The following is a 26,584-nucleotide window of genomic DNA, read 5'->3' as shown; positions in this document are numbered from 1 at the left end:
ACAAAAAAGAAAACCGTAAATCAGAGAAGTTGCTTGACTTGTCCAAGAGCCTGGATGCTGAGGCCAAAGCTCAAGTGCTCTGCACCTCTCCACTGCTTTTCTTCACAACCATCAAACCCTCCCTCCCACAAAGCCAACATGACATCAGCAAAATCCGGACTGCCAATTTCCTATTGGTTTTCAACACCCACTTACCAATGGCACCCAGAGCAACAAGTGGGTTCTGCCGAGGGCTGATGTGCTTGTCGTAGGGCCGGTTTCCATACATGTGGGCAGCGCTGTTGACCAGCCAGGTGCCATTGAGGGCGATGGTGTACCGGAGAATGGAGGCCAAGAAGTAGGAATTCCACAGACTCTCTCCCCAGAGGTACCAGGGCACCAGTGCTGGGACTACAAAGCACATGAGCACCACGCTGATCTTATAGTACCTACGAGGAAGTGCAGCATGTCATCGTCGGGCACCTGATCTGTGAGGGAATCAAGAGCCCAGATGCCTACAAAAGCGAGCAAGTAGCACAGTTTTGAGAATTAAGACAGGCAGCGCACTATAGGAAGTGGTTAGCATTTCAACATACTCTGGAAGAATTTTCATGTAAAATAATCAATATTGTGCCGGCCAAACCCATGTATCTCTGAGACACTTTTATCCTACATGGAGTTTGAGATAACTCCTGGAGATTTCTTCATTCATCAACCTGATAGGCTTTCTTGAATCATTTTAAGAAATTACAGCATTTCTTTAATAATTTTAGGTGTATAACTCTGTATTAACTTAGGATAGTAAGAAATGTTCTCTGTCCATTAGAGATTATATTCCAAATCAGCACAAAAGACAAACAAGCCAAGGGTGCTGGTACAGGCTATAAACCCAGCACTCAGAAGTTCAAGACTATCCTGGGCTACAGATCAAGATGCTGACTCAAAAGAAAAAGTATAGATACAAACATATAGTCACATAAACAGCAATCATTACAAAGTAAACTATGTAACTAAGTGTGGTGATGCACGCCTATAATTTCAGCAGCCAGGAGGCTGAGGAAAGATTGTGAGTCTGAGGCCAGCTGAGGCTGGTTAGATCTTCAAGTTAGATCTTGAAGAAAAAAAAAATCAGAAAGGAAAGTGAAAGAGGTGCCCAGGTGCAGAAAGCAGAAGCAAGGACACTGTTACCAGACCTTTTGTTCCTCACCACTAACAACAATACCCCCCCCCCATGTTACAGCCCAAGCGTTTCAAAGCTGCCTCTCCTAGTCCTGCTCTGAACCAGTGCCTTGCTGGACAGTGAACTAAGCGTGCTATGGACTTCTCTGGCTTAATTCTGGCTGGGTTTGGCTGCAGCCTCTAGGATTCAACTTCTACTCTGAGGCTTCTGGTGAACTGGCCAAGGAGTGACCGATCAGCCTTGGTTCCAATTCTCCAAGCTCCACATTGCCAAGGAAGTCCACACCCTGTGGAGTGAGAAGGCTTGAAACATGGTTTTCTGGGTATGAGAGAAAAAGTCCTGGGCTTTGCCCTAGTATGCTCAAATCCAGCCAAATTCCCTCTTCCTGAGAAATAGATGTTCCTTCTCAAAACAAAGACCAACAAAAACTCCCAGATCCTTCCCATCTCAACAAAGTTGCAGTAGGCCCAATTCCAAGGCTGCTCTGAGGCTTCTTGTATGCTCTGTGGTGTGGGTGAAAGGAGGAATGTCAAGGGGGCATGGCAAGTCCAAGGGGGATGCCAGTGTGTTGGGTCTTCATGTCCAAAACCATTACTCTTTCCAACCATTTTGAACAGACTCAGAAATCTGTCCCATGTAGCTGAGTAGCCCCCTCCCATGGTGTCAGCCCAGAACAGCTGGTCTCCAATTAGTTACAGTCACTGGCTTCTGTGTCTCAGGACAAGCGCAGCACCAAAATGGCTGCCCAACTTCCTTTCTTAATAATTTTCAATGTGAAAGTACTTGCCAACAGATTACAGGGCAACTCTACAAAGTCCTCCAGCACCAAATCCCTCTTCATTTAGAACTCTATTTCTTCAAGCAGTGGTAGGTAGGGAATGGGCTGGAGAGGGGCCATTGGTGCTTCCTGGCTTTTTGCTAAATGAGATTTTTTGTTTGTTTTGCTTTGTTTTGTTTCTATGTTGTAAAACACAAATCACAGAATATTTAACTACCCAACTTGGCCACTTCCTAGCTATGTGACCTTGAGCGGAGTATTTCATTGTACTGAGCCTCAGATTTCTCTTCTATAAAATGTTGTACTAACAAATTTATTAAGTGCATGTGCTGTACCAGGCTCTTCATAGTACAGTCAACAAGCAAAAAATCTGTTCCCTTGTTGAGCAGGAATGTCCTGGTACAGATCTATATATCTGATATATTCTGATAGGAAAGACACACGATAATGAGTATAAATAGATGTAACATGGCACATGTTAGCCATAAATACACAGGAAAAATCATAAAGTAGAGAATTATGTGACATATTAAGGGCAGGTACCTGATTTGAAATAAGCTGTCTAGGGAAGGTTTTCCTTACACTGTGGTTTTTCAGTGAAGACTGAAATTGAGAAGTTAACCATGTGGCTAAGTGTGGTGGAGGAAACCACCAACACAAAGGTCGTGGAGACATTCATGGAACAGCGGGAGTGATGGGGCTGGAGCAGTTGAACAGGGGACAGTGGTAGGAGACAAGAACAGTAGAGGACCAGGTGGAAAGGGTCTTGTAGGAGGCTGTGAAAATAAGTAAGAAAAAACGGTGGTTTGAAGCAAGGGAGTAATAGGATGGTGATTAGGAGTGGTTAAATTCTAGAAATATTCCAAAAGGCAAGTGACAAGATTTGTTAAAAGCCTTGATATTAGAGAGAAGTGGAGTCAAGGATGACATACACGAAAGGAGGAGATGCTGTTAGCCGATATGGCCAGAAGGGAGGAGGAACTATCTGGGAGCAGCACAGGAGAGCTCAGCCAAGGGATGCCAAGTAGGAGGTGTCGACGTGCATGCCTAGAGTTCAGAGCTGCTCCAGAGAGAGGAGGTGACAGGAACAGATGCCCGGCACGTGTCAGCATATTAACATATGACATACACATACACTTTCAAACCATCTGCACACGACAGCCTCCCATGAAGCAGTTTTATCACCTCTCCTTTGCAGAAGCTTGGTTGTGGTCCAGAGAGGTCTGCGGACATCCTCACAGCTGCACTGGTACAGAGCAGCGCCAGAGCCAAACTCAGTCTCTAAATTTCCAGCTGTCTACCACCTCAAGTGCAGCATGCTGCTCAGCCAGTCACCAAGGTCAAGGAGAGAGGGAAACACCAGGGGATAACCTGGGTTGGAGCATCCAGCCTCGCCCTTGCCTCATAAATTGCTCATGTGAATCGAAAACTGTCACCTCAAGGTGAGTCTCAAGAAACTCCAGCTAGACAGAGCTGCTTTCCCATCCTCCTCTGTGTCTGAGACATTCTTCCTCAGCTCTGGCTGACTTGACTCTTCCAGGTCTTGGTCTAGTCAGCACTTACTCTCAGGGACTTCCTTGGTCCCCTTGACCAGAGGAAGTGCCATGAAATGTTCCCATCTCTCAGTATTCTCACTTGCTGCTTGAATGGACAGCCTCACCCATGGAACAATGCTCTCAGCCCTGACTGCACATTACAAGCAAGTGGAGAATATTTCAAAAGGATGGATATTGGGAACACACTGCCAAGCCACTGAATCTGATGTGAGCACTACTATTTTTAAGACCCTCCTGCACTATAAACATGGATACCAGCCTCCCTCTAATCCATCCCTGTCCTCCTACTTGCTGAAAGGTCCTGATTTTGTTTAGGCATCCATCTCTCCTCCTCACAGCGTGTCCTCCAGGGAATGCTGATCCTGTTCTAGTCAGGTCCTAATTGGCTCAAGCCAATTGTCATCAAACACACATTAGTTTAGGACTGGACATGTGGCACAGTAGTGGCCAAGAGGATGTGAGAGAAAGGATGGCTGCTTTTGAAAAAGAAAATAACAAAAGAGGAATAGAGAAATTGGAACACCCACCCACGTTACTGGTAGGAATATTAAATGTTGCAGCCACTGTAAAAAAAAAAGTTTGGTACTTTCTCAAAAAGTTAAATGTCAAGTGATTACATGACTCGTCAATTCCACTTCTAGGTATACATCCAAAACTATAGAAAGCAGAGATCTGAATAGGTGTTTAGCAGTAGTACTATAGTAGTTTGTTCACAATGCTTGTGATAGTATTGTTCATAAAAGCCAAAGTGTGTAAACAACTCAAATGTTCATCAATAGGTGAACAGATAAACAGAAGGATATCTGTACATAAACAGGATACTATTCAGAAGGAGGGTAGAAGTCACAGTAGGAGGAGAAAGAACACAGGACTGTTTAGTAGATAATAGAATTTTATTGGGAAAAAAGGAAAAGTTTTGAGTAGTGTCATGATGATTATACAGCATTGTGAACATGCTTAAAACCACAGAATTGTACACTTATGATTACAATGATAAATATTGTTATATATATTTTGTCACAACAACAAAAAAAGCTATGAGGAAGTGGTTTCTCATTTTCCACAGTGACACCTTGTCCCAGTACAGCCACCTGTGGTTGTGATTGGAAGAAGCCTGGGAAACAAAGTTGATGTCTTAAGCTGACAGAAGTTAGATTTTTGAAAACGCTCTGGAGCCTCTGTGCCAGCCAGTCTGGGGTCGCTTCATACTGGAGTCTTATTTTGGAGTGTAAAGAATTATCTGTGGTTGAAGCCAGTTGAATTAGGATTTTTCCTCTGGAGTATCCAAAACATTTCAGCACACTATCACGGACACTGTCATGTGTCACCCAGATCTCCACTTGGGATGAAAGCACTTGATTTCCCAGTTGATGGTAGTGCTGCCACTGACAGTAACAGCTACTTTGCCTGAGGTCCCGCCCCTCCCCTCGTATCTGCATTCAGTGACTCACCAATGAGGGCAGTAGGCCACTTAGTCTCTGTAGGGTTGACGGGTGGGGTGCCGTTGACACTGAGCATTCCTGCTTCCATCCTTCTTCTGTGGGCGTTGATCCCAGGCAAACTTCCTGCAAAGAGGCACCCACCTCTGAGCTAGCTTCTGCGGTGACTAAACCTGTAAACTGGGTATGTGGCTGCACCAGCCAAATCCAGCTAAAAGGCAGACTTCCCAGGGTCTAGCACAGACACAGAACATGCTCCTGTATATTTGTGGACTGACTAAACACATGACATTTTGGTTAATAAATGATGAATTCTTCTCAGAAAAAAATAAAAGCACCACAGTGATTTTAGTAAGGCAAATAGATAAAGTGCCAAGATTAAAAAGAAAAAAGACACAGTCACACAATAAATGAGCAGCCTGCTTTGGGAGTCTATAAAATGCTTATCTTCTGAGTTGCTGCCAATTTGGGATTATGCACATAAAGCTAACAACCTGATTAAAGGCATTCTGGCTCCCAGCTAGCCACAGGCATCACCGAGAGGCTTCCTGTCCCCAGTTTAAAAGACCAATTTCTGACTATGAGCTTCCAGGTCATTCTCCAAGTAGCAAAATATATAAAACCTTAACACTATGTGGCATTAACCCCCACTCTAAAGGGTTTGGTTTTGCTTTGTAATGTCAGTGACTTCCTCTCTGTCTTATTGAGAACATTTTGGCTCTGGGCTAGAAGATTCCTAAGAGCATCAAGGACGAAGAACAAGGTAAAGACTAGAGGAAAGGGTGTTAGGTATGGGCCGAGAATGACTGGTGGAATATAGTGGCTGAAACCGGAGATCCAGAAACACACCTCTTGGAGTTAACTGAGAGCTGCTTTCTGTTGCTTGAAGGTGATTGCTTAGGACGGGTCTATAACAGATGTCAGAAAGCTTCCCATTCCCACCACCTCACAGTTTCTCATAACACCAATAACACAAATGCAAATTTTTTTTTAAATTTTAGTTCAGGACATAGAGTCCCTTTCCGTGTAGTTTCTTGGTACTATGTACCTATAATTCCAGGACTTGGGAGCTGAGGCAGGATCATGAATTCAAGACAAGCCTAGGAGACACAGTGAGACCTTGTCTCAGATACCTAAAATAGATAAATAAACAGTCCATGTTGCTAAGACTAAACGCCATCAAACACAATGCCTCAACCCAATAAGCTTTGACTATCCTATGCAAATATATACATATGTGGATGCGAAACTCTCAGCTTCCTCAACTCTCCTCATTTCAGTAAACTGGAAGACAGTAAAGAGAGCTGCAACATGAAGAGAGACTCTGGGATCTCCTTCCCCATTTCCAATTTGGATGTGATAAGGTTCTTAAAACTCTCATATTTCTTTAACTAAAAAGAAATTTCTGTTCTGGGTCTGAAAGTATACTCCCACTGTTGGGTTAGCCCTCAACACAGCAGTGCCAAGCTGATGGTATGGGAGATCTTGAGAGAGAAATCTAACAGAAGATGAAAGAACGGGGAACCACCTGCCACCCTTCAGAGGGGACAGCCTAAGGAAGGGAGAGAAACCGCAGACACCTCAGTGGGTAGCAAAGAAATTACAGCCTCGTGAACATACCGTGTGGATGAGCAATGAGTTGCCAACGGCATCTTGATTAAGCATGTTTGCTTTTGTGATTATACTTAAAACCTTGCCAGAAACTCATTTTCCCTTCAACTTTTGCGCCTTGTTGAGCATCAGGAAAAATAATGTGGGTACTTGCTAAACATTTATTTAAAGGGCAAACAACACACCCTGGCAGTTTGTAGATGGATGGAGTACTCTCTTCCCCTGGCATCACCACGGTGGAGAATAAGATAGAATATGTGATTTTTGGATGTGGAGCTGAAGATGGAAGCCAATTCATGGACAAGTTCTTTGGAATTTTGCAGAAAATCTTCCAGACTCAGGATTGGTTAAGTTGGAAACATCTACTAAGCGCAGTGCCTTTAAGAGCGCTCATGATGGCTGTGTTTGAGGTATTCTCTGAAAGCTGCAATCAGACTATTTCAGACATAGTCTGGATCTCAGGAAGTCTTGATACCACTTCTCCGGAGCTACCCCATGGTAAACGTTCCTGTGAAAGGAACCTTTTTCATTGGACTAGCTTGATGCATAATCCTCTTCTCCAGTGGAGGAAGGAAAGATGCGAACCACTGCTTGACCAAAGAGGCTTTCAGAGCCTTGCTGAGCACTGGGAAAAGGGCGTGATTATAGTTTCTGCTTTTGACTTTATCTGCTTTTGTGGTCTGGATGTGGACGGTAGTTGCATCCACCTATTTAAATTTGTCTTTGTACAGATGGCTACACCTATTCACTAAATCACATTCAGTAAACACATCATTTCAGATTTTAACACAAATAGCATCATTTTTACCTCACTTATAAGGAAGTGCCTAAAGAAAGCACCTAGGCATGTTAATGGTTTGACTGGTATAAAGAAGGGTAAAGGGCTTTTTTTTTTTTCCCATGTCAAAGCTTTGTTTCCATCGTAGAAGACAGCAAAGTTTTGAGGCCAAGGTTTTGCCCTGGTTCATTGTACACAAACGCTCATCCATCTCTAGGTGGCTAGGAATTACCTGAATTGTTAAACTGTACCAGAAAGAATTGGGGGGTGAGGATCCAGTTGTCTTTGGCAAAAGCAGTTAGGTCGGTCATCCTCCCAATAAAAATCTAAGCTGATGAGACCAGTGTCTGGGTTTCTCTATATATTTCTCTGTCTTTCTTTCTGTGGCTTTCCTCTCGTAGTTCTTCTCAAAGAGTTATATGAACAGTGGACTATCTACTAACAGTATTAGGTAACCAAAACAAGCTAAAATCATTTGCAAAATAATTGTTTAAACCAAGTGTCTGCATTTCTACTTTCACTCCCCTCTCCAAGATAAACCAGTCATTGCAGGAGAAGACGTAGCCATTTTTCTTAATCTCGGACCCATAAGACTGAATGCAACTCATTGTATATTTTTTATTTTTCTGGGGGAAAAGCTATGGCTTTCATCAAATTGACAGAGAGATTTGATAGTCAGAGTCATACATTTATAGGATGACTACTGTTTTCTTTGGTGATTCTGTTATTTAACTATGACTTTGTTTTATGCTCTGGCCTAGGATTTAAGGAAGAAAATTTAATTCAGTTTAAAGAGTGGGCCTCTTAAAAGTGAGATGGTCATTCCCAATTTTTTGGGCAGTAAAATTTAAAGTAGTTATAGTGACACTAGACAGTAGTGTGTGTGTGTGTGTGTGTTTGTGTGTGTGTGTGTGTGTGTGTGTGTGTGTGTGTATGTGTGTGTTCCCCTCATTATACTGCCTACATATGTGGAGAGTTTGTGCTGCAAGAACAACCAACAACTGAGAGAGCACAATTCTCATTCCCACTCAAGGGAGTAAATTTGCCAAGCTCACCATGTCTATGGTAAGCAGCCAGCTGAGCTCCGAGGGAAAAGAGACAACGAAGTCATTAGATCTGATCTGCCGTCATGATTAATAACCCCCATCCAGATGAATTGATTAGATGGGTGGACCACTGTTCTCATCCGGGGCAAAAGTAAACAGGCTGATCTACCATGACTGTTTCATTTTATATGTAAAAGACATGACCGTCATGTATAACACATACTTTCTAAAGATCGTTTGGGTTCCAGTCCCGTGTTCAAGCTGTGTTGTCCTTCCAAATTTCTCCTGCTCTTCAAAAATCACCTCAAAACTGAGGAAGCCCACTCTGCTAGATCTGCTCTCAGTTGTGATTTCCTGCATTCTCAGAATCCCTTCAGTGAAGCTGGGCTACAAAAACTCCAAAGGACAATCATTGTAGATAGCTGAGTTATCCTACTAGCTGGGGGCTGACAAGTCCAGTTACCCAAACATGAGTAGGGCATGGCAGCACACACCTGTAATTTAGTACTTGGGAGGCTGAGGCAGGAGGACTACAAGTTCAAGGCCAGTATGGGCTACACAGTAAGTTCAAGAGACCAATTTGAACTATATGACTGCAAAAAGAAAGAAAGAAAGAAAGAAAGAAAGAAAGAAAGAAAGAAAGAAAGAAAGAAAGAATATGAATATCATTATCCATTTTTCTACCCTCTTAATCAGAATTTATGGAACAAAATTGACCTCTGGTGGCAGTGGGTCTTAAACCAAATGCATTAGACAGGTTCTCTGGAGGAACAGAACCAGTAGAATGTGTCTCTACTATAAAAGGAGATTTATTGGACTGGCTTACACAATAGAGGGTGGGTAGTCCAACAGTGCCAGAAAATGACACACTTGAACAGTCCCAATCCAATATTGAAGGCTTGCAAGTTCCCTGGAGAGTGACTGTTATTGAGTTTATGTTGAAAGGCAGGAGCTGGAGTCTGCTGTCAGTAGATAACCAGATAGTCACTCAGAACAGAAAGACTTGCCAGTTACCTTCCACACACACTTACCTTCTTCATCTGGGTTGTTTGTCTACTAGAGGATCCTATCCATATTCAGGGCAGATCTTCCCCCACCCCCCTTGCTGTCCCACATGTCAGCTCTCTCTGGAACACCCCATAGACACACAGGTGAATTTACCAGCCCTAGACATCTCTTAATCCAGTGAAGTTGATAACGCAGACCAACCATCACCCTGAGTTCCTCAGAAAGTAGGACTTGAGGCAAAAGCTAATGTGCTATTGTATCGCGGAAAGTGTTCAGTCCCAGGGAAGTGGACTGTGGAGGCAGGAAGCTTCAGGAAAGGTGGGAATAGGAGAAACTGCTGTTCAGCTGGGCACTGCTTGACCTCAGTCTGACAGGACCATCTTTCAAGAGCCACATGAAAAACTGAACATCATGAGTCTGGAGAGATGGCTCAGTGGTTAAGAGCACTGACTGCTGTTGTAGAGGACCCAGGTTCAATTAATTCCTAGCACCCACATGGCGGCTACAAACCATCCTTAACTCCAGTTCCAGGGGAATCCGAAGCCCTCTTCTGACCTCTGTGGCATTGCACAGGTGCACTCACATACGTGCAGGCAATACACTCATATACATAAAATAGTAAATAAAATATTTTTTAAGAAGAATAAAAAGAAAGACTGAACATCAGGACTTCCCTTCTGGAAGAAGTTTAGAGGAGAAATGGATCTACCATCTCCCACTTCCCAGTGCCCCCACTGCCATCACCAGCACCACCACCACACACAAACTTCTGGATCATAGGTATGCTGAGAGGCTCCAGTAATGGCAAAGAAATCCCAAGGTGTGAGGAGGTGCTGGTGGAGTGAAACTACTTAAAGCCAGTTGGCACACACACAGAGATTTATGCAAAACAAGTGACCCAGTGCCCTAGGACAGAGGAAGAGTCTGCAGTGGTGCTTAATGGGTGTCTCAGAAAATGAGAATGACTTTTGGAGACATCAGTGTGCACTCTGTGTTTTGCCATTGGAGTCTAATGAATTAATGAGTCATCATCTGACTCAGATAACCGGAGGTTGGAAGTGGTGGGGGGAGAAGTTGGTAGAAGAAAGAAGTTCTAATATTCCATGGAACAGTGGGGGGGGGTCATAGTTCATAGTTACCTATCATAGATTTTAGGAGTCACTAGAAGACAGGCTGAACAGCTTCAATGCAAAGTAATGATGAAGAAATGGAAATATTAATCTCTCTGATCAAGATATATTGTACATGTGTTAAAACACCCCAACTCACTCCATAGATATATACACTTACTATGTGTTAATAAAATGTTTCAAATGTTTAAGGAGATGGTTATGTCAGCTACTTTGACATGGTCATTATACACTGCATGCATGCACAAAATTGTACAAAATTGTTGTGCTGTGCATCACAAACTTATACAATTAAAATAATAAACAAATATTTCAAAGAACTGCATTCTTATATTTACTGAACTTTGCTGACCCTTCCCTTAATACCAGGTCTACATGGATAAGCTGCCACTTCTGTTTGCCAGTGTTCCCACCTACAGCACCTTCTCTGACCCCTCTGAACTCATTTTTCTTAAGCTTGGAAGAGTTTGAAAACCAGAGATCTAAGTTTGTTCCATTTGTGTGCAGATCACAAACACGTGGGCTCTGGGTGAGAACTAAGGCGTTTGCTGTGCAGAGACAATTAGCACTGTGACCACTATGTGGAACCCACACTCAGAGCTTCACAGGCCCTGTGGAATTGCATGCATTTATATCATTCGAGCACAGAATCTGGCATTCTGTCTCTATCAGGATGGATTACAGATCTCAGCTTTTAGTACAATTCCATGGCACTATTAGATAGTTAAGACATTATTATGGCTAGTTTTCCGTCCACTATGTATATTTGAACTGAAGGACATTTTTATGCTGTAGTTTACTGGGAGATTGTTTCCATGAACAGTTCAGGAAGCTCAGCAGATAGCACATACATGCAATCCCAACACTCCAGAGGCCAGCTGGGGCTACATAGCAAGATAACAAAACTAGGATTGGGGAGATGGATCAGTTGGTAAAGTGCTTGCTATGGAGGCATAAGGACATGCCTTCTACCCCCATCATCTTAGCCAGTACAGGGGAGACCGACACAAGAGGATCTCTGGAGCTTGCTTGCAAACCAGTCTAGCTGAATTGGGGAGCTCTACGTTCAGTGAGGGGCCCAGTCTCAAAAATTAAGGAGGGAAGTGATTGAAGAAGCCACAGGAGGTCAAGCTCTGGCCTCCACAGGCACATGCATGTGGTGCAAACACAGGAACATTTGCACACACTAAAAACAAAACAATGTGAGGTGTGTGTGTGCCATGAATGCACTTAAGCATGTGTGGTTTATTCTTCACCCCAGGAGAAGTTCATTAACATATGATGAGGAATCCACCCTGCCCGAAGCTTACTTCACACTGGTTAATCTAACCAGCTCATGTATCAGAAGCCTGTTACAATGTTTCAACTACTTTTATTTCTAGTCATCTCTGCAGTTTGTAATTACAAGAAGGAAAATGAGTTTTTCCTGGTAAACTAAGTGTTGTTGGAAATATGTGGTCTGGGTGGAAGGAAACACCACATGGGCGCTTCTCGGGAACGGCAGTTTTTCAGAGTGGCATTACTTGAGCTTTGCTCTATTCCTGTCCAACCACAGAGTTCTGTGGCAGGCCTGCTAAGCAAGGGGCCTGCCAGCATGTGCACAGCAGTACCTGGGACATCAAGATGATGGAAGTGTTGCATGGTTGCTTTTGTCCCAAATTGCTATTTGTGGTAGCATGTGGTCTGACTGTGTGGTATTCGAGTGGAGTTCTCACACCAGAGTGATCAATGTCTGTCCATGGCAGGCAGGAGACCCCACTGCATCATCTGTGCTCTTGTGATTCTTCCTCTGTGCCTAGGAAGGGCACCACCCCTTGGAAGTATCACCAGTCTTGGTAGAGAGTGGTGTTGAGATAGGGACTGACCAGGGAGCAAGAAGAGGTTAAAAAAGAAGTGTGAAAAAAGTAACCTAAAAACCATTCAGCAACTGTGATCTTCATGGTGAGAGAAAACCAGCCTCAACTGTGAACACCATGTCTGACCTTCTAATCTGTACCATGATACAACAAAGAAATAAAATAATCCTGTCAAATCATCTACCAAAAAATGCCTAGATAGGGGCTGGAGAGATGGCTCAGTGGTTAAGAACACTGACTGTTCTTGCAGAAGACCTGGGTTTGAATCCCAGCATCCACTTGGCAGCTAACAACTGTCTGTAACTCCAGTTCCAGGGGATCCAACAACCTCTTCTGTCCTCTGCGAGCATCGCACGACACAGGTGCACTTACTTACATGCAGACAAGACATATAAAATAAAAATAATAAATACAATGGAATAAAAGATAAATAAAAATAAAACCTAAAAAAGAATAAAATTAATTTTTTAATTAAAAATTATTTTGTGTATAAAATAAAAATAATAAATAAAATATTTTTTAAAAAAGCCTAGATAGCCCCACCCAATGTCACCTAGAATTAGTAGAAAGCTCACACAGTCCACAAAGCATGAATCTTAAGCGCCCTCTCACACACATTCCCTTTTGAGATAGGGTCTTGCTAAGCAGCCCAGGTCAGCCTTATACTCAGAGCAATCTTCAAGCCTCAGCCTCTGAGTGCTTGGATTACAGGCATGTACCACCACACCCAGTTTGCCGTTACTCCCTCTTGAGTGTGTGCTTCCCCTAATAAAGTTCACTTTGCTTGTTTCTCCTTCCTCTGTCTCATCTCTGAATTCTTTCCCTGATGGTGACAAGAACCTGCAAGTATTGGGATGGGGCCTCTGCTTCCCTGTCTCTTCCTGAGATCTCCCCAGCCTTCACCTACCAGTTGTTAGTGGTTGCAGTGTTTGACAGAGCAAGATGGGCAGTGTGCTCATGAGACCTCCACACATCTCCCAGAGGTAGGGCAGCAGGTTCCTTAGCAACCTTGAGGACTACTGGTGCAACTTGCCTCATGATACACACATCATCTACCTAGAGTGCCTAGTGTTCGCTGTAGGCTTGATGGTGAACACACTTGCCATAGTATTCTGGGGGTGTTAGGGGCTTCATTAGGTTCAATGAGTTTAAAGATGGATCCACAAGGAGTTTATGGACTAATGAAAGCAGTGTATACTATATAATTGCTATAGAGTCATGTGATAAGCATAAAGACGAGCTTTGTCTATGATCCTGCAGACGTGCTGAGGAGAGACGTGTCTAACCAGGACAACAGATCTCAAACCCATTTTACATTTTAAAAATACTGAGAACTCCAAAGAGCTTTTGTACAGCCATTGATATTTACTGTTAGGAAATTAAACCTAGAAATTTTAGTAATTCAGTAAATATTAATATATTTTAATAAAAAATACATGTTTAATGTTTTATGCTAAATATAATATGTATTTGATAATAATATAAGATATTTAGTCTTTTCATTAAAGCAATATTTATGTGACGAAAGATGACTTTCAAAAACTATATGAAAAATTTAGTGTGGAGATTAGTTTTGTTTCACATATTCACAAATCTTTTGATTGTGATTTTTGTTCTTTATTTGTCTTTTGAGACAGGGTCTTCTATAGCTCAAACTTCCTATATAGCTTTGGTTAACCTTAAACTCCTGATTCTCCCACCAATGCCTCCCAAGTGCTGGGATTATAAGTGTGCTCCATCGTGCCTGACCGACCACAGATCTTTTGAGTGTCAGGAGCAGCTGGAGTCTCACATCTGCTTCTGGGGATGGTCTGCTGCAACAGGCTGTTTTTGCTGAAGTCTGCAGAAAAAATCTGCCTCCCACAGGTGTGCAGCTTGGAAAGACAATCTCCCTGAAGGAGCCTCTCCACCCCACACACAAATCCTTGGACTACATTTTGTAAGCTGTTGACCCCTACTTCCTAGAGGTGTGAATTTTGAAGAATAAGAATTGGCTCTGAGAAAAGCACAAGCTGATCATTCTAGAGCTTCTCAAGTACGGTGCATCCAGGGCACTTGGGGTCAGGTGAAAGTTCATCATTTCTTATTCTGAATAACTCAGAACTGCAATGAAACATAAAACAAAACAAACAAACAAAAAACCAGTCTGTAGACAATAGGGTGAAGTAGAGGAAGAAGACAATGTAGCAGTCCCTATACTGTCACACACAGTGTGGTTCAAAAGAAGGAGAACCAATGCGCTCTGAACTGACACTTGGATTCCAGCTCCAATTCTCCCACTTACAAGACATAACTGAATCAGAGCCTCAGATCCTGCTGTGTACAAAGATAGGAGCAGTGCAGGTTTCACATTCATGAAGAACAGTCTAGTTAGGGCACAGTATGTACCCAACATCAGCATGACACAGACTGCTACAGGAATAATAACCGCAACCTCAAAGCTATTATTATTAGATAGCTATTATTACTATTGGATGTAGACTTATACTCAGCTTATGAGAATTTTTATATTTTTCAAATGCAAAAATTTTCTGAATGAGTATGTGAAGGAAATAATCTACAAGTAACGTTTTGCTTATTTATATGCAAGGCAGTGTCCACTCATAGTCATCCATAGAAAAGGAGGCAATGAGCACACAAATAGATGCTGGTGGCAATTCAGGAGAAAGACCTAAAACTTCAGATTAATCATCTCTGCTTTAAATACAACTTGACCTTACTTTTGCTACAAACTTGATTAGTTTAAATCTTATTCTCCTCCCCAGCCCCTCTCTCCTGATAGTTGGTGGGGGTAATAGTGAGCAAAGGTATAAGGACTAACAGGAAAACTATACACATTAGAGTCTTTAGAATTTTAAGACTCTCTTCCTGCCTAAGAACCCACATTAGGGAGTGTTTCCCAATTTTTATTCCTCTTTCTGGAAACACTTAGGCCATAAGGGTCTAGAAATCCCCTCATTACCACCTGAGGTTCTGAGACTCTTAATATCCTGCACTTGCCCTAAAGTAGTCACACATAATATATATGATCTATTCATCCATTCAAGCAAATATTGATACATACTAAGTGAAAGTTTTCATCATCACAAAATTCCAATTTCTTAATTGAGTAGAACTTGAAAGTCTATGTGTGAATACTTGTTTTTAGATTAAATAAACAGGCTTTCAAGTTCTGCCCAGCTAAGAAAATTCCCTCTCTCTCTCCTCTCCCCTCTCCTCTACACACACACACACACACACACACACACACACACACACACACACACGGAGTTTTTTAAAATCTCTTGATGGTAATTACTTTGGGCCTTCTTTAAAATGGAAAGCAGATAAGAGGAGGTTTAAGAGAAAGTAGAATGGCAGGCAGGATCCACACTTCCGCTGAGTCCAGGAGCATGCTCTGACAAATTGCATTATCTCAGCACTGATTCATTATTTGTGTGTCAGACTCCTTGGCTTATAGGAAACAGAATGAGGAGAAGTGAGCACAGCGCGGGGGCCAGGGGGAGGGAGTCACTCCAAAGCAAACTTCTGACAGGGCTCAACCTCAGCTTCTAGGCTGATGGTGATTGCTTTGGTTTCTCTTTCATCCTTTTTAATCCTTTTTAATCTTTGTAAATTTAGACCAGGAGTTTGACTCTTAGGACACTGTTTGCAATGAGGTGTTCTTACCCTAGTAAAAAATGTTTGTTTATGCTCTTTTTAAGTTTTTTTTTTTTTTTTCTGAACCTATGGAAGCATTTCTTTAAGACAAGCAGAGAGAGGAGGGTGACCTTCCATTCTAAAGGTTGGATTACATCAAATATCTAGACAGTGGGCTTCTGTTGGGAGCCCTCTGCCTCCAGTCAGCATCACTCTGGGCAAGCACTCAGATGATATGCTCTGCAGGCTGTGGCTGTCAGTGGTACCCTGCAACTTGCTGGGCCACGGCACAGCCCTGTGGTTAACCCAGGCTGTGCAGGGAGAGGAGGCTGGATGTCTGGACAGCCGCTCACTATCTGAGATAAAAATTCAGTGATCGATGTTGACAGTGACAACAAAGACTGTAGATTGTGTGGAAACAGACCAAATAAGAAGCACGTAAGACCCTCAACTAGAGGACTTTAAACACTGTGTAGGTATATTGACAGGGCCAGGGGGGTGTAACTCAGTGATAAAAGTATTACCGAGCATATGCAAGGCCACAGAACCAAAAATAAGTAAGCAAGCAAACAAAGAACTGTTGACAGAGGAATGGACTCAATTCCCAAAGAGAAGCACAGACAAAAGACACCCTCGTCTGCAAAATCAAACTGTCATTTCCAGGCAGCTTCCACAAGGACCCCTATCTATCCCTGTCCTTGCTGGTGGATAACCTCAGCTTCTGATAAAATTACCTATGAGTGTCACTTTTGATCAAGACAGAAGATAGAAACTGGTTAGGTAGTTTAGGCCAGGGCCCCAGAAGCATCAGTTCCAGGAATGTCCTTGTTGGCAGCCGAGAAGAGTCCCGGTTCCTGGTTCCTTGTTACCCCTTCCCCTAAGTAAGCACTTCTGCCTGGAGGGCATACATGAGGGTGTGACTGAAAGTCCAGTCCAGGTGTCAACCCCTTCTGGTGAACAGCTTTGGAACTGGAACTGTGGATTTTCTTTGTAGAAATGGGCCCATTCTTGAGGGGAGAATGTTACAAGAGGTTTAAAGGCCATTAAATAGGATGCTTCCCTAATGGAATCTACCTCTGGCCGTGGGTGGAGACATGATAATCTGATCTGCTCAAAAAACTAGAACATTACCTACCTGTTGTCTCCTCCATAAAGGGGTAATCCAGCTGGGCCTGTCAATCACCTGGCTAAGAGACCACCCCTCAGGAAGGCGGAGTCACCTGAAGCCATGCTAAAGAGATGGGAAGAATAATTATTCCCTTAATGGCATAATGAAACTTTTCCTTCCCAGAAACCCCACCCTCAGTGCATTCACTTACTGAGCCCCCACCATGCAGCTCTGCTAAGTCTGCCTGTTTGTCTGAGTCCTAACTCAGAAGACCATAACTTTTCCTTTGTCTTCTTTTCTATCTCTTTTAGATACTGGCCAAAGTATAAGCTAGGTTTCTTTGGCACTTTGGGCTTTTGTCTCTGAACTCGCCCCTCCCACTTACCCTGGAGCAGCCTGCTGACCTTCATGGCCAAATGCGCCAGCCTGAACCAAAAGGCATGGCTTTCTCTCTTCCCTTCCTCCCAAACCTCCTCACAGGAGCTGCTGAGATCTCCAGCTTGCCTGCCCTGAAGTTTTTCTCTTCAACTCTGGTAACATTGTCCTCGAGCTTCATTCAAGCCCATTTTTAATTTGTTCTATTGAGACTAAGAATCCAAAGAGGGAACTCCAATTTCCCTGGTATACAATGCCCAATGTGAGGCTCCCCAAAGTTTCCGGTAACACCATCACACACAGACTAGGGGTCTGTGGCTGCTCTGTGCATAGGTGTCTTTTCTTCCCAGTCACAGTAGAAGATTCCCAAGGGTGGCTCTTTTCTCCCCTTGTATCCTCCATACTCCTTAGTACTTCTACTTGAGAAGTTTCCATTTAAGAATGGTCACAGATATAAATAAAAGAGAACAAAACAGGGCACCTCCGCTGTGCACCATGGCAAGTAGAGCTAGCAGCCATACAGCACTGGTTAGTCAGGAGTGTGCCAGCCTGACATATTTTATGAACATCAGCAACAATGTCAGTCTGAAAAGGATAAAATCAGTGAGTTTGGGTCCATTCTTCAATTCTTTTATGAATGAGACTAAGACTCCTCTGTGGGACCCTCTTTTCCTGTGTCAGTACAGGCCAAAATTATGGACATTCGGTCTTATTTTAATTAAGAGACAAAATGACCTACAGTAACAGTATGTGAAGGTGCTTCACAAACAATGATAGACTGGCATCATCCTTTGAAATATTCTGGAAAAAAATCATTTTGCATCCTTTATATGTTCAGAATGTAGCATCATCAGAAACCCTCAAAAATACAATAAAATAAAAAAGAGTACATGAAATCAGGCAAGAGGTTTTAAGTGGGGGGGTACAGATAGGAGAGGGGTCTAAATATGACCAAATTATATTGTGTGAAATTGAAAACTATCCAATAAAAATCTTAAAAAAGAAAGAAAGAAAGAGAAAGAAAAAACAGTGCTAAGAAGAGGCGATGCTTAGGATGGAAACAAAAGTAAATTTTTCAAATTGAAAGGCATGAGAGAATGCTGAATGCTTCAGGGTGCCCGGGGTACAGTAGGAAGAATTTTTAAGGCCAAAGAGTGAATAATGATTGAGAAGCGGAGTGGAGGCTGGCAAAATGAAAAGGGAAACTTTTTGAGGTTGCAGCTTAATGTTTGCAGCAAATAAATGATGAGCTTGGCCTAACCTTTGTTAGTGCTGGTAAAGGCCAGGGAGGGGTTCATGAGGGAGCTTAAGAGAAGCCTGGCAAAGGGGGCTGTGGATGATGTGTCTGCTGGAGGCCAAGGGCAGCTCCACAGCCTCGGCGTTCAGGCCCATTCAAAGCAACAGAAGAGCAAACCACTGGCAAGGTGGCAGTGACGGTATTCTAAGAGACACTGTGCCTACTCCTTCAGTGATCAGACTTTTAAGGCAGTAGACATTGAGGAACTGGAATTTCACCTGGAGTCTCATGCTAGGAAAGGAGGAGATTTTAAGCCCAGTGCTGGTCAGGGTGGAGCTCGTTTCCCAGAGAGATTCCACACAGTGCTGACAAGTCACAGGACAGACCAAGAGCTAGGAGCTGAGAGAATAATGTGCCGGTTATGGGCATGATCATGCCTGAACCAGGACTACTTAGCTAGGCCTACCTCCTGCCTTGTGTTTAGACCTAAACCTCATGTCAGTACCCAGGATGGACTTAGGGAGGTAAGTGGTCACTGGACTTCACTGTTTATTCCTCTTCCCAACATAGACACAATGAGTTAATCTCCTACTTCTGCTTTTCGCTATTACTTGCCTTTTTAATTGGCATATTGAGGGCTGAAGACTGAACCTAGCTAGTTAGGGCTGTCAGGGCCTGTTTTATGAGCTTGTCCTCAGCCTGGCAAACTAAACCGATAAGCTATAGCCCTGCCTCCTTCCCAAGCTTGGTTGCACCTGCTCCTCTAGGATTATAAACATGACTGTTGACCTGCAAGAAAAGGGGGGGGGAATCAGTTACCCCTCCCACCCAATCAGCCAGCCTTAGCTGCATGAGGGGGAGGGACTAAGGAGAGGGACAGGGGGAGTCAGAGAGTAGGTGGCCTTAGCCATCTTGGGCCACTGCCAGGAGGTCAGAGGGCCCCAGCTGCAGTGTAGGAAGAAAGCCCACGAGTACCCACACCTTTGTAAGTAACCCCCATCCTCACCCTCTGCTCTGTTAGTAAGCCCAATAAATTCTTTGATTCCCCCAAACTGTAGTTTGAAGGAATATTATCTCAGATTGTCATAAGGGCTGTGGGAGGAGAGAGCTGGAAGGCACACCTGCCTTTCTGAAGTAATGTAGCTACAGAGCCCAGGATTTTAACCTAACAGCTCCAAGGGCACTGTAGACAGCAGGGATCCATGCTGGGGGAGGTGTACAACGGGAAGCAAGGAAGAGAAGCATGCTCCCAGATTTAAAGCTTTATTGGGGCCACTGACTTCTTAGTTACGGAAATGAATCTGGATGTTGGTAGTTTAAATGGTTCTTAGTTTTTAGGACTTTAAAAGACATTTTATTTATTATTTTTATTTATGTTTATGAATGTACTGCCTGAAAGTGTGTAAGTGCACCTGTATCATGCAATGCCTGCAGAGGTCAGAGAGAAGGTGTCTGATTCCTTTGGAACTGGAGTTACAGACAGTTGTTAGCTGCCACGTGGGTGCTGGGAATTGAACCCTGGTCCCCTGCAAGAGCAGACAGTGCTATTAACTGCTAAGCCATCTCTCCAGTCCCTTTAGGACTTATTTTTAATAAATGGAAGCTGGCTATGGTAGAACACGCTTATAATCCCAGCACCGGGGAGGCTGAGCCAAAGGGATCATGAATTCAAGTCCAGCTTGGGCTACATAGTAAGACTTGGCCTTAAAATATCCCAATGAATAGTCTTTTAGAAACTAAACTCTTCATAAATGGAATGGTAACTACATAGTGCTGCATATGTAGCTAAAAACACAGATACCAAACACTCATTTCAGTAATGTGCTATGTATTGACTTTCTTATCCACTAATTTTGGATGGGAGATGTCATTGCTTTATTGTGAAAACAGAATCTCAAAGACAGAATGGAAAGGGGGATCTTTTTGATTCTGAGACCGTATTTTACATCTCCATAGCTGCCTTCCTCTATAGATTAAGTGAATTAATAACCCAAAATCAACTTGGATTATAATCCTTCCTATGCTTCACCCAGCCTGGAAGATGGCTTGGCTTTTGATGCCCCATTTGTTACTTTGTTTAATGTTGTCACCAAGTCTTGCTGCCTGTGTCTGTCTTCTGACCTTCAGAACACCTCCAAGGAGAAAGCAAGGGGGCATGTGGCACCAAGAAGCACTTTTTAGAGAGGTTTCAATGCCTATGTGACAGCTAAACAGAGCTCTCAGAAGGAAACTTTTCAACATATGCTCTTGATGCCACCCACAAAGCGTGTTGCAACGTGGCCTCTTGCTTGAGGGCTCCTCCTGGTCTCTGGCTGAGAGTTCTTCCTTGACTTAATCAGGCAGGGCTTAGCTTCTTCAGTGTTCCTGTAGAAATTGTACCAAAGACAAAGCCGTATATCATTCAACCTAATCTTCCCTTGACTCATCTGATGAGATAGAATAAGATGGGGCCAAGGAAATGGCATATATCATGTCAGAGGGAAAGCTTCTCTGCAGCTCAGACATGGCGTACTACACATGACTAACTTAAATGTTCATTTTGAAAATTGGAACAGCTATCAACAAACTCATTACCTGAGGCAATATTTTCACTCCAACTGTCACCTGACAAAGGGTTTCCACTATATATGGCTCTCAGCTGTTTCTATCAGTAAGAGAGAAAAAGTACTTGAACTTCACAAATATATATGAATCATATTCTTGCAATTTTAAAAAGGGTCCCAGTGTCACTTAATACTTTAAAAAACTGGTTGTTACAAAGGCATTAACCTCATAGATAATTTTTTGGATGGAACAACAAATTGAAAAACAAGATAATAGCTTTGTGGTAAACCAGTCCATTTCTTACTTAGACATGTGCACTGTGTCTTCAGGTGCCTTTTATGTAAACAGTTTCTCCTCTATTATGCTCTAACAATGTTAGCTAGATTCTCTAGAGAAGTGTTTTTAATGGAGCAAAACACACTAAACTAACTATTATCACCCATGGAGTTTCGGTTTTCTGAAACACGATCTCATGTACCCAGTAGACCAGATTTTGCATCCATGTTCCTTTTTCTCAACAAGAGACAAAGTATGCACTGTCAAGCTTCTTTCTCTGCCCCCCCCCCGCCACTGAGGGTTCCCAAAAATAGTTGGGAGCAAGGTAGGAGATCAGAACTGCTGTTTGCTACCTAGGCCTTCAGGAGGAGGTCAGCTGTGCTGAGGGGCTGCAGAAAGCCTCCCCCAAAGCATGGCAAAAGTTATAAGCTACTGGAGAAGGCAGAAAACTGATCCTTAGGACAAGGCAAAAAGTATTGATTCTAGAAGAGCAAAAATAAACCAGGTTTGGAGGTGGGATAAGAAACTCTATGACCAGAAGGCAACAAGCCATTACTGCTGAGGAAGGACTAAAAGCAAAAACCTTTGGCTCCTTAGGAAGGATCAGTAAATCTTCTTTGCCTGAGATCCTGTATGGCTCCAGTCCAAAACAGAGGTCTGCAACTGTTAGGAGACAGGCAGGAAAGCTGAGAACCCAAGTTCAGATAAATGAGGTTTGGCTAAAGCTGATGCTGGACAGAACAACAAAGAAACTCCATAGTCTTGTAACAAGCCACACACAGGGAAACAAGCAGTAGAATCCACCTTGGAGGAAGAGTGAGAGCACAGAGAGGATCTACTCCATGGTGCAGCTGAGTCTGGACAGCTGTAAGCTGAGGGCTGAGCATCTAGAAAGCCATTCTGCAACCCCAGGCTCTAAGCACAGGGGAACAAAAGCCAGCTACTGAAGCCTGTGTGCACCCACACTAGCAATAGCAACACAATCTAAATGCAATGTAACCCTGGTTGTTAGGTTCATCGCCCATCCCCTGACACCCACCCACACAATAATAGCCTGAAGAAAGAGGTGTTCTCATCCTCAGGTATAAATATAATTTACCTTGGTCTCTTTGTTCTTCTATTTATGATAACCAGTATTTACCCCCAAAATGGGAGTCACACAAAAGTGCAAAACCTACAAAAATGCAATGATTAAACCCCAAATCCATTGTCAAAAGATAAAATAATCAATAGAACAAGACTCAAAGATGAGGCAGATACTGAAACTATCAGATAAGACTTAAAGAATAACCACAATTGGACATTTAAATGATCTACTGGTAAAAAGAATAGCATGCATGAACTTTGTGAATAAAACACAGTATCAGAGATGAAGCATATTCTGACCTGATAACTGACAGACCAGAAATAACTGAGGAAAGCACTGGTGAACTTGAAGATATTCTAACACGCTGGGTGTGGTTGTGCACCCTTTATTCTCAGCACTTGAGAATAAAGGTAGAGGGAGGTAGAGACAGATAGATCTCTATGAGTTCCAGGCCAGCCAGGGCTACAGTGAGACCCTATTTAAAAAAGAAAACAACTTGGGAGGCAGAGGCAGGCAGATCTTTGTGAGTTCAAGGCCAACTTAGTCTACATAGTGAGTGCCAGGACAGCTGGGACTACAGGGAGACCCTGTCTCAAAAAGACCAAAATAAACAAACAAACAAACAAAAGAAAAAAAACAAACCAACAAAAAGATATGCTAATACGAATGGCACAAACTGAAATGTAAACAGAAGAAATTAAAATAGTGTGACTGTGGGACAATACCAGTTACATGTGATCAGTGTCCCAGAAGAAGAGAGAGAAAACAGGGCAAAAAATGAGGATAACAGTCAAGGGTTTTCCAAAATCAATGAAACATACACACTGCAGATTCAAAAAGTCCAAAGACTCCCAAGCAGGATGACTTCCTCACTACTCTCCCCAGATGAATCTAAACACACAACAGGATAAAACTGCTAAAAACAGAAGATAAAGAAAATAATTTGAAAGCAGTGAGGAAAAAAACCCAAACATTGCACAGAAGGGTAATGATAAGAAGTACAGCAGATTTCTCACAAACTGCAAACTGCAAAGTGTTGGTTAAGGCACTGAGACCTTTAGGACACTGAAAGAAAAAACTGCCACCCAGAGTGTTATGACCAGAAAAACTACATTTTCAAAAATGAAGGTAAAATAAAGACTTTGAAGGATCAGTGGGTAAAGGTAGGACTTGCCTCACAAACCTGGTGACCTGAGTTTGATCCCTGAAGTGCACATAAAGGTGGTAGATACATGCATAAACAAATAAATGTAGAAAAATAAATAAATAAATACCTTCAGACAAGCAAAAGCTTAGAATTTACTGATAACAGACTTGTGTTACGACAAACAGTAGGAAAGGTTTTCAGGCAGGATGTTAGCAAATGGAAATTAGACTCTACACACTAGTAAAGAACCTGGAAATGGGAGGAATATAAATATTAAATGTATTCTTATTTTAATCACTCAAATAGTATATGGAATATGAATATATATCTTAAAATTTTGTTATTTTTGTTTGATGTGTATGAGTATGTAAGTGCACCCATGTCATACAATGCTTGTGGTGGTCAGAAGACAATGTTGGATCCCCTGGAACTAGAGTTATGGATGGTTGTTAGCTGCCATCTGGGTATTGGGAACTGAACCTGGGTCCTCTCTGCAAGAGCACCCAGTGTTCTTAACCACTGAGACATCTCTCCAGCCCCACAAATGTATATTTTTGCAAAAAATGAATAAGATATTTTTAAAACTTTAGAACAAATAGCAAAATTTTAACTGAGTTTTTGAAGTAAAAGGATTGCGAATTACTTTATTTTTAAAAATTTTTTAATAACTGCATGATTAGAAGAAGCATTTCATTATAGCTCTAACATATTCAGTAACACACTCTAGAACAAGAGTACATCTCTTTCACAAGTGGCTGTAAGTTTCTAGGTTCACAGCTGAATTTTTGATCTACGTTTCATTTTGGAATATATTGTTCCTTGCAGAAAGACTCATTGTTTTTGCTACTAACACTGAGATGTTGGCACATGCATCTCTAATCCCTATGTATCTGATTTTTACTAGTCATAATCTGTTGCACTCGGATCCTTGGTGCCTCTGTATGTCTATAAAGTCATTGGGTAGATTTCAATGGTAATGCTTATCACCTCTACTAACTGACATGACATAAATTTCCATGCTTCCTCCTCAAATATAATATATTTTTAAAATATGATTTTGTGTGTGTGTGTGTGTATATATCACAAAGAACATCCCAAACCATCTTATTCAACTATACACCCACTTCCCAGATGGCACCCTCCTATAGCCTCCCTCCCCCACTAGAGCCCTTATACTCTGTTATCCCTGCTACTGTCTGCTGTGTTGTTGGCACCCCAGCCAAACCCACTACTTGCCCATCTGGTGAATCTAGTCAGCCTATCTAGTGGTCTTTATTTCAGGAGGGTCAGCTGTTCCTCACCTAGCAGCAATCAGTTGTCAATATTCCTTTAGATAAGATTGGGTTCTGCTGTTCATTTTCCCAGTTCTATGCTGGGTTACTATCTGGGAGTACCTTTGGACACCTTGGCCAACAACTCAAAAGAAGATATCTCCTATCTGGCATTGTTGCTTGTTATGTAGCCTTTAGCTATGCATATGGACTCTTAAAAAATTATATTGGCCCCTTTAATCTTTGGTTATACTTTCCTTTTTGGTGTTTAAGGCTATACAGTTGGGTATTGGGAACCAATTTATTTTTACTCTTAAGGTCATTTGAGGATCTGTTCATCAGGGGTCACATGGGCTTGGGAGGAGCCCATGGCTCCTTTCTTTTACCAGTTCTGCCTATGTGAAGATAAGTCAAAGGTCCTACTCGACCATGGCTGGCTTTGCTTGGAAGCATGGAGGAAATGATTCCTCTATGTTGACCCTCCTCTTTGTAGACTGAACACTGGTTCAAGTCCATCTGGTGGGGCCTCCTCGGCCTCCTTGATCAAGAGGGCAGGTGATCCACCACCATTACAGGACATTTTGAGAGATGCTCATAGTCCCCTGGAACTAGTCGACCTAGGAGGGCAAGGAGCAAAAAGTGTCCTTTATGTCCCTCTGACCAAATTAGTATAGGCTCAAAGTATGTCTGTTAAACATCCAAGAAGGTTAGTTCCACCAGTCTGATACTTTTAATTACTGTGTGTCATGTATATAAATCTTGGGCAAAGACCAGTTGTTCTCACATAAACCTTACCCAGACATTTATTTCTTGATCTGCTATGCATAATTTGTCAATACGTTGTAGGAGTAATATGGTTCCCTCTGGTTTTCAAAACTAGCTAGGCATTATCTATAGCATTGTCTCCCCCCTCCATCATGGTTTTCTCACTTAAGGTGCCCACATTTCCCCCATATCTCCCTTTCTCCCTTAAAAATAGCCTTCTCCTATGGTCCTACCTCTCTTGAGCTCCTTCATTCCCTTTATCCCCTAGGTTCCTTGTATACCCTTCCCTCCACCCTCCCATAAACTAACCCAATTTTTATCCATATCTCCCTTATGAAGGCCTGTTTCCTACCGTTCTTTTCTTTCAGGTTCTTTTTTTTTTCCTTTACCTCCCTGGTTCCTTTCCATTATCCAGGTTCCTGTAGTTATATCTGGATACATACTCACTTATCAGGGTTTGATTCTAGGATCCACATATGAGGGAGTCTGTGTTACTTCACTTAGTATAAAGTTTCTAGTTCCATCCATTTACCTGCAAATTTCATGATTTCATTTTTCCTTACTGCTCAATAGAACTCCATTGTGTAAATATGCCACATTTTTGTTAACCACTTGTCAGTTGAGGGACACTTAGGTTTCCTCCATGTCTTAGCAACTGTGAAAAGAGCAGCAACAAACATGGTTGTACAAGTGTCTCTACAATAGGAAGAGTCCTTTGGGTATATGACAAGGAGTGGTATAACTGGGTCAAATGGTAGGTTCATTTTTAGTTTT

General features: G+C 42.5%; 1 protein-coding gene across 1 annotated transcript in view; it reads right to left on the bottom strand.

Moving 5' to 3' along the window:
• The window catches only part of Scd5 (stearoyl-CoA desaturase 5), a 202,228-nt gene that overhangs the window by 5,698 nt on the left and 169,946 nt on the right, over positions 1–26,584 (bottom strand). Inside the window, exon 4 of the mRNA XM_008846868.1 lies at positions 196–428. Within this exon, the coding sequence (XP_008845090.1) occupies positions 196–428 (233 nt within the window). The remainder of the gene's footprint in view (positions 1–195; positions 429–26,584) is intronic.

Source organism: Nannospalax galili, unplaced genomic scaffold (genome assembly GCF_000622305.1).
Source record: "Nannospalax galili isolate Female #2095 unplaced genomic scaffold, S.galili_v1.0 scaffold763, whole genome shotgun sequence".
NCBI classification, from domain to species: Eukaryota; Metazoa; Chordata; class Mammalia; order Rodentia; family Spalacidae; genus Nannospalax; species Nannospalax galili.
The sequence above is the reverse complement of the archived record's forward strand: the minus strand, read 5'-3'. Positions and strand labels throughout refer to the sequence as shown.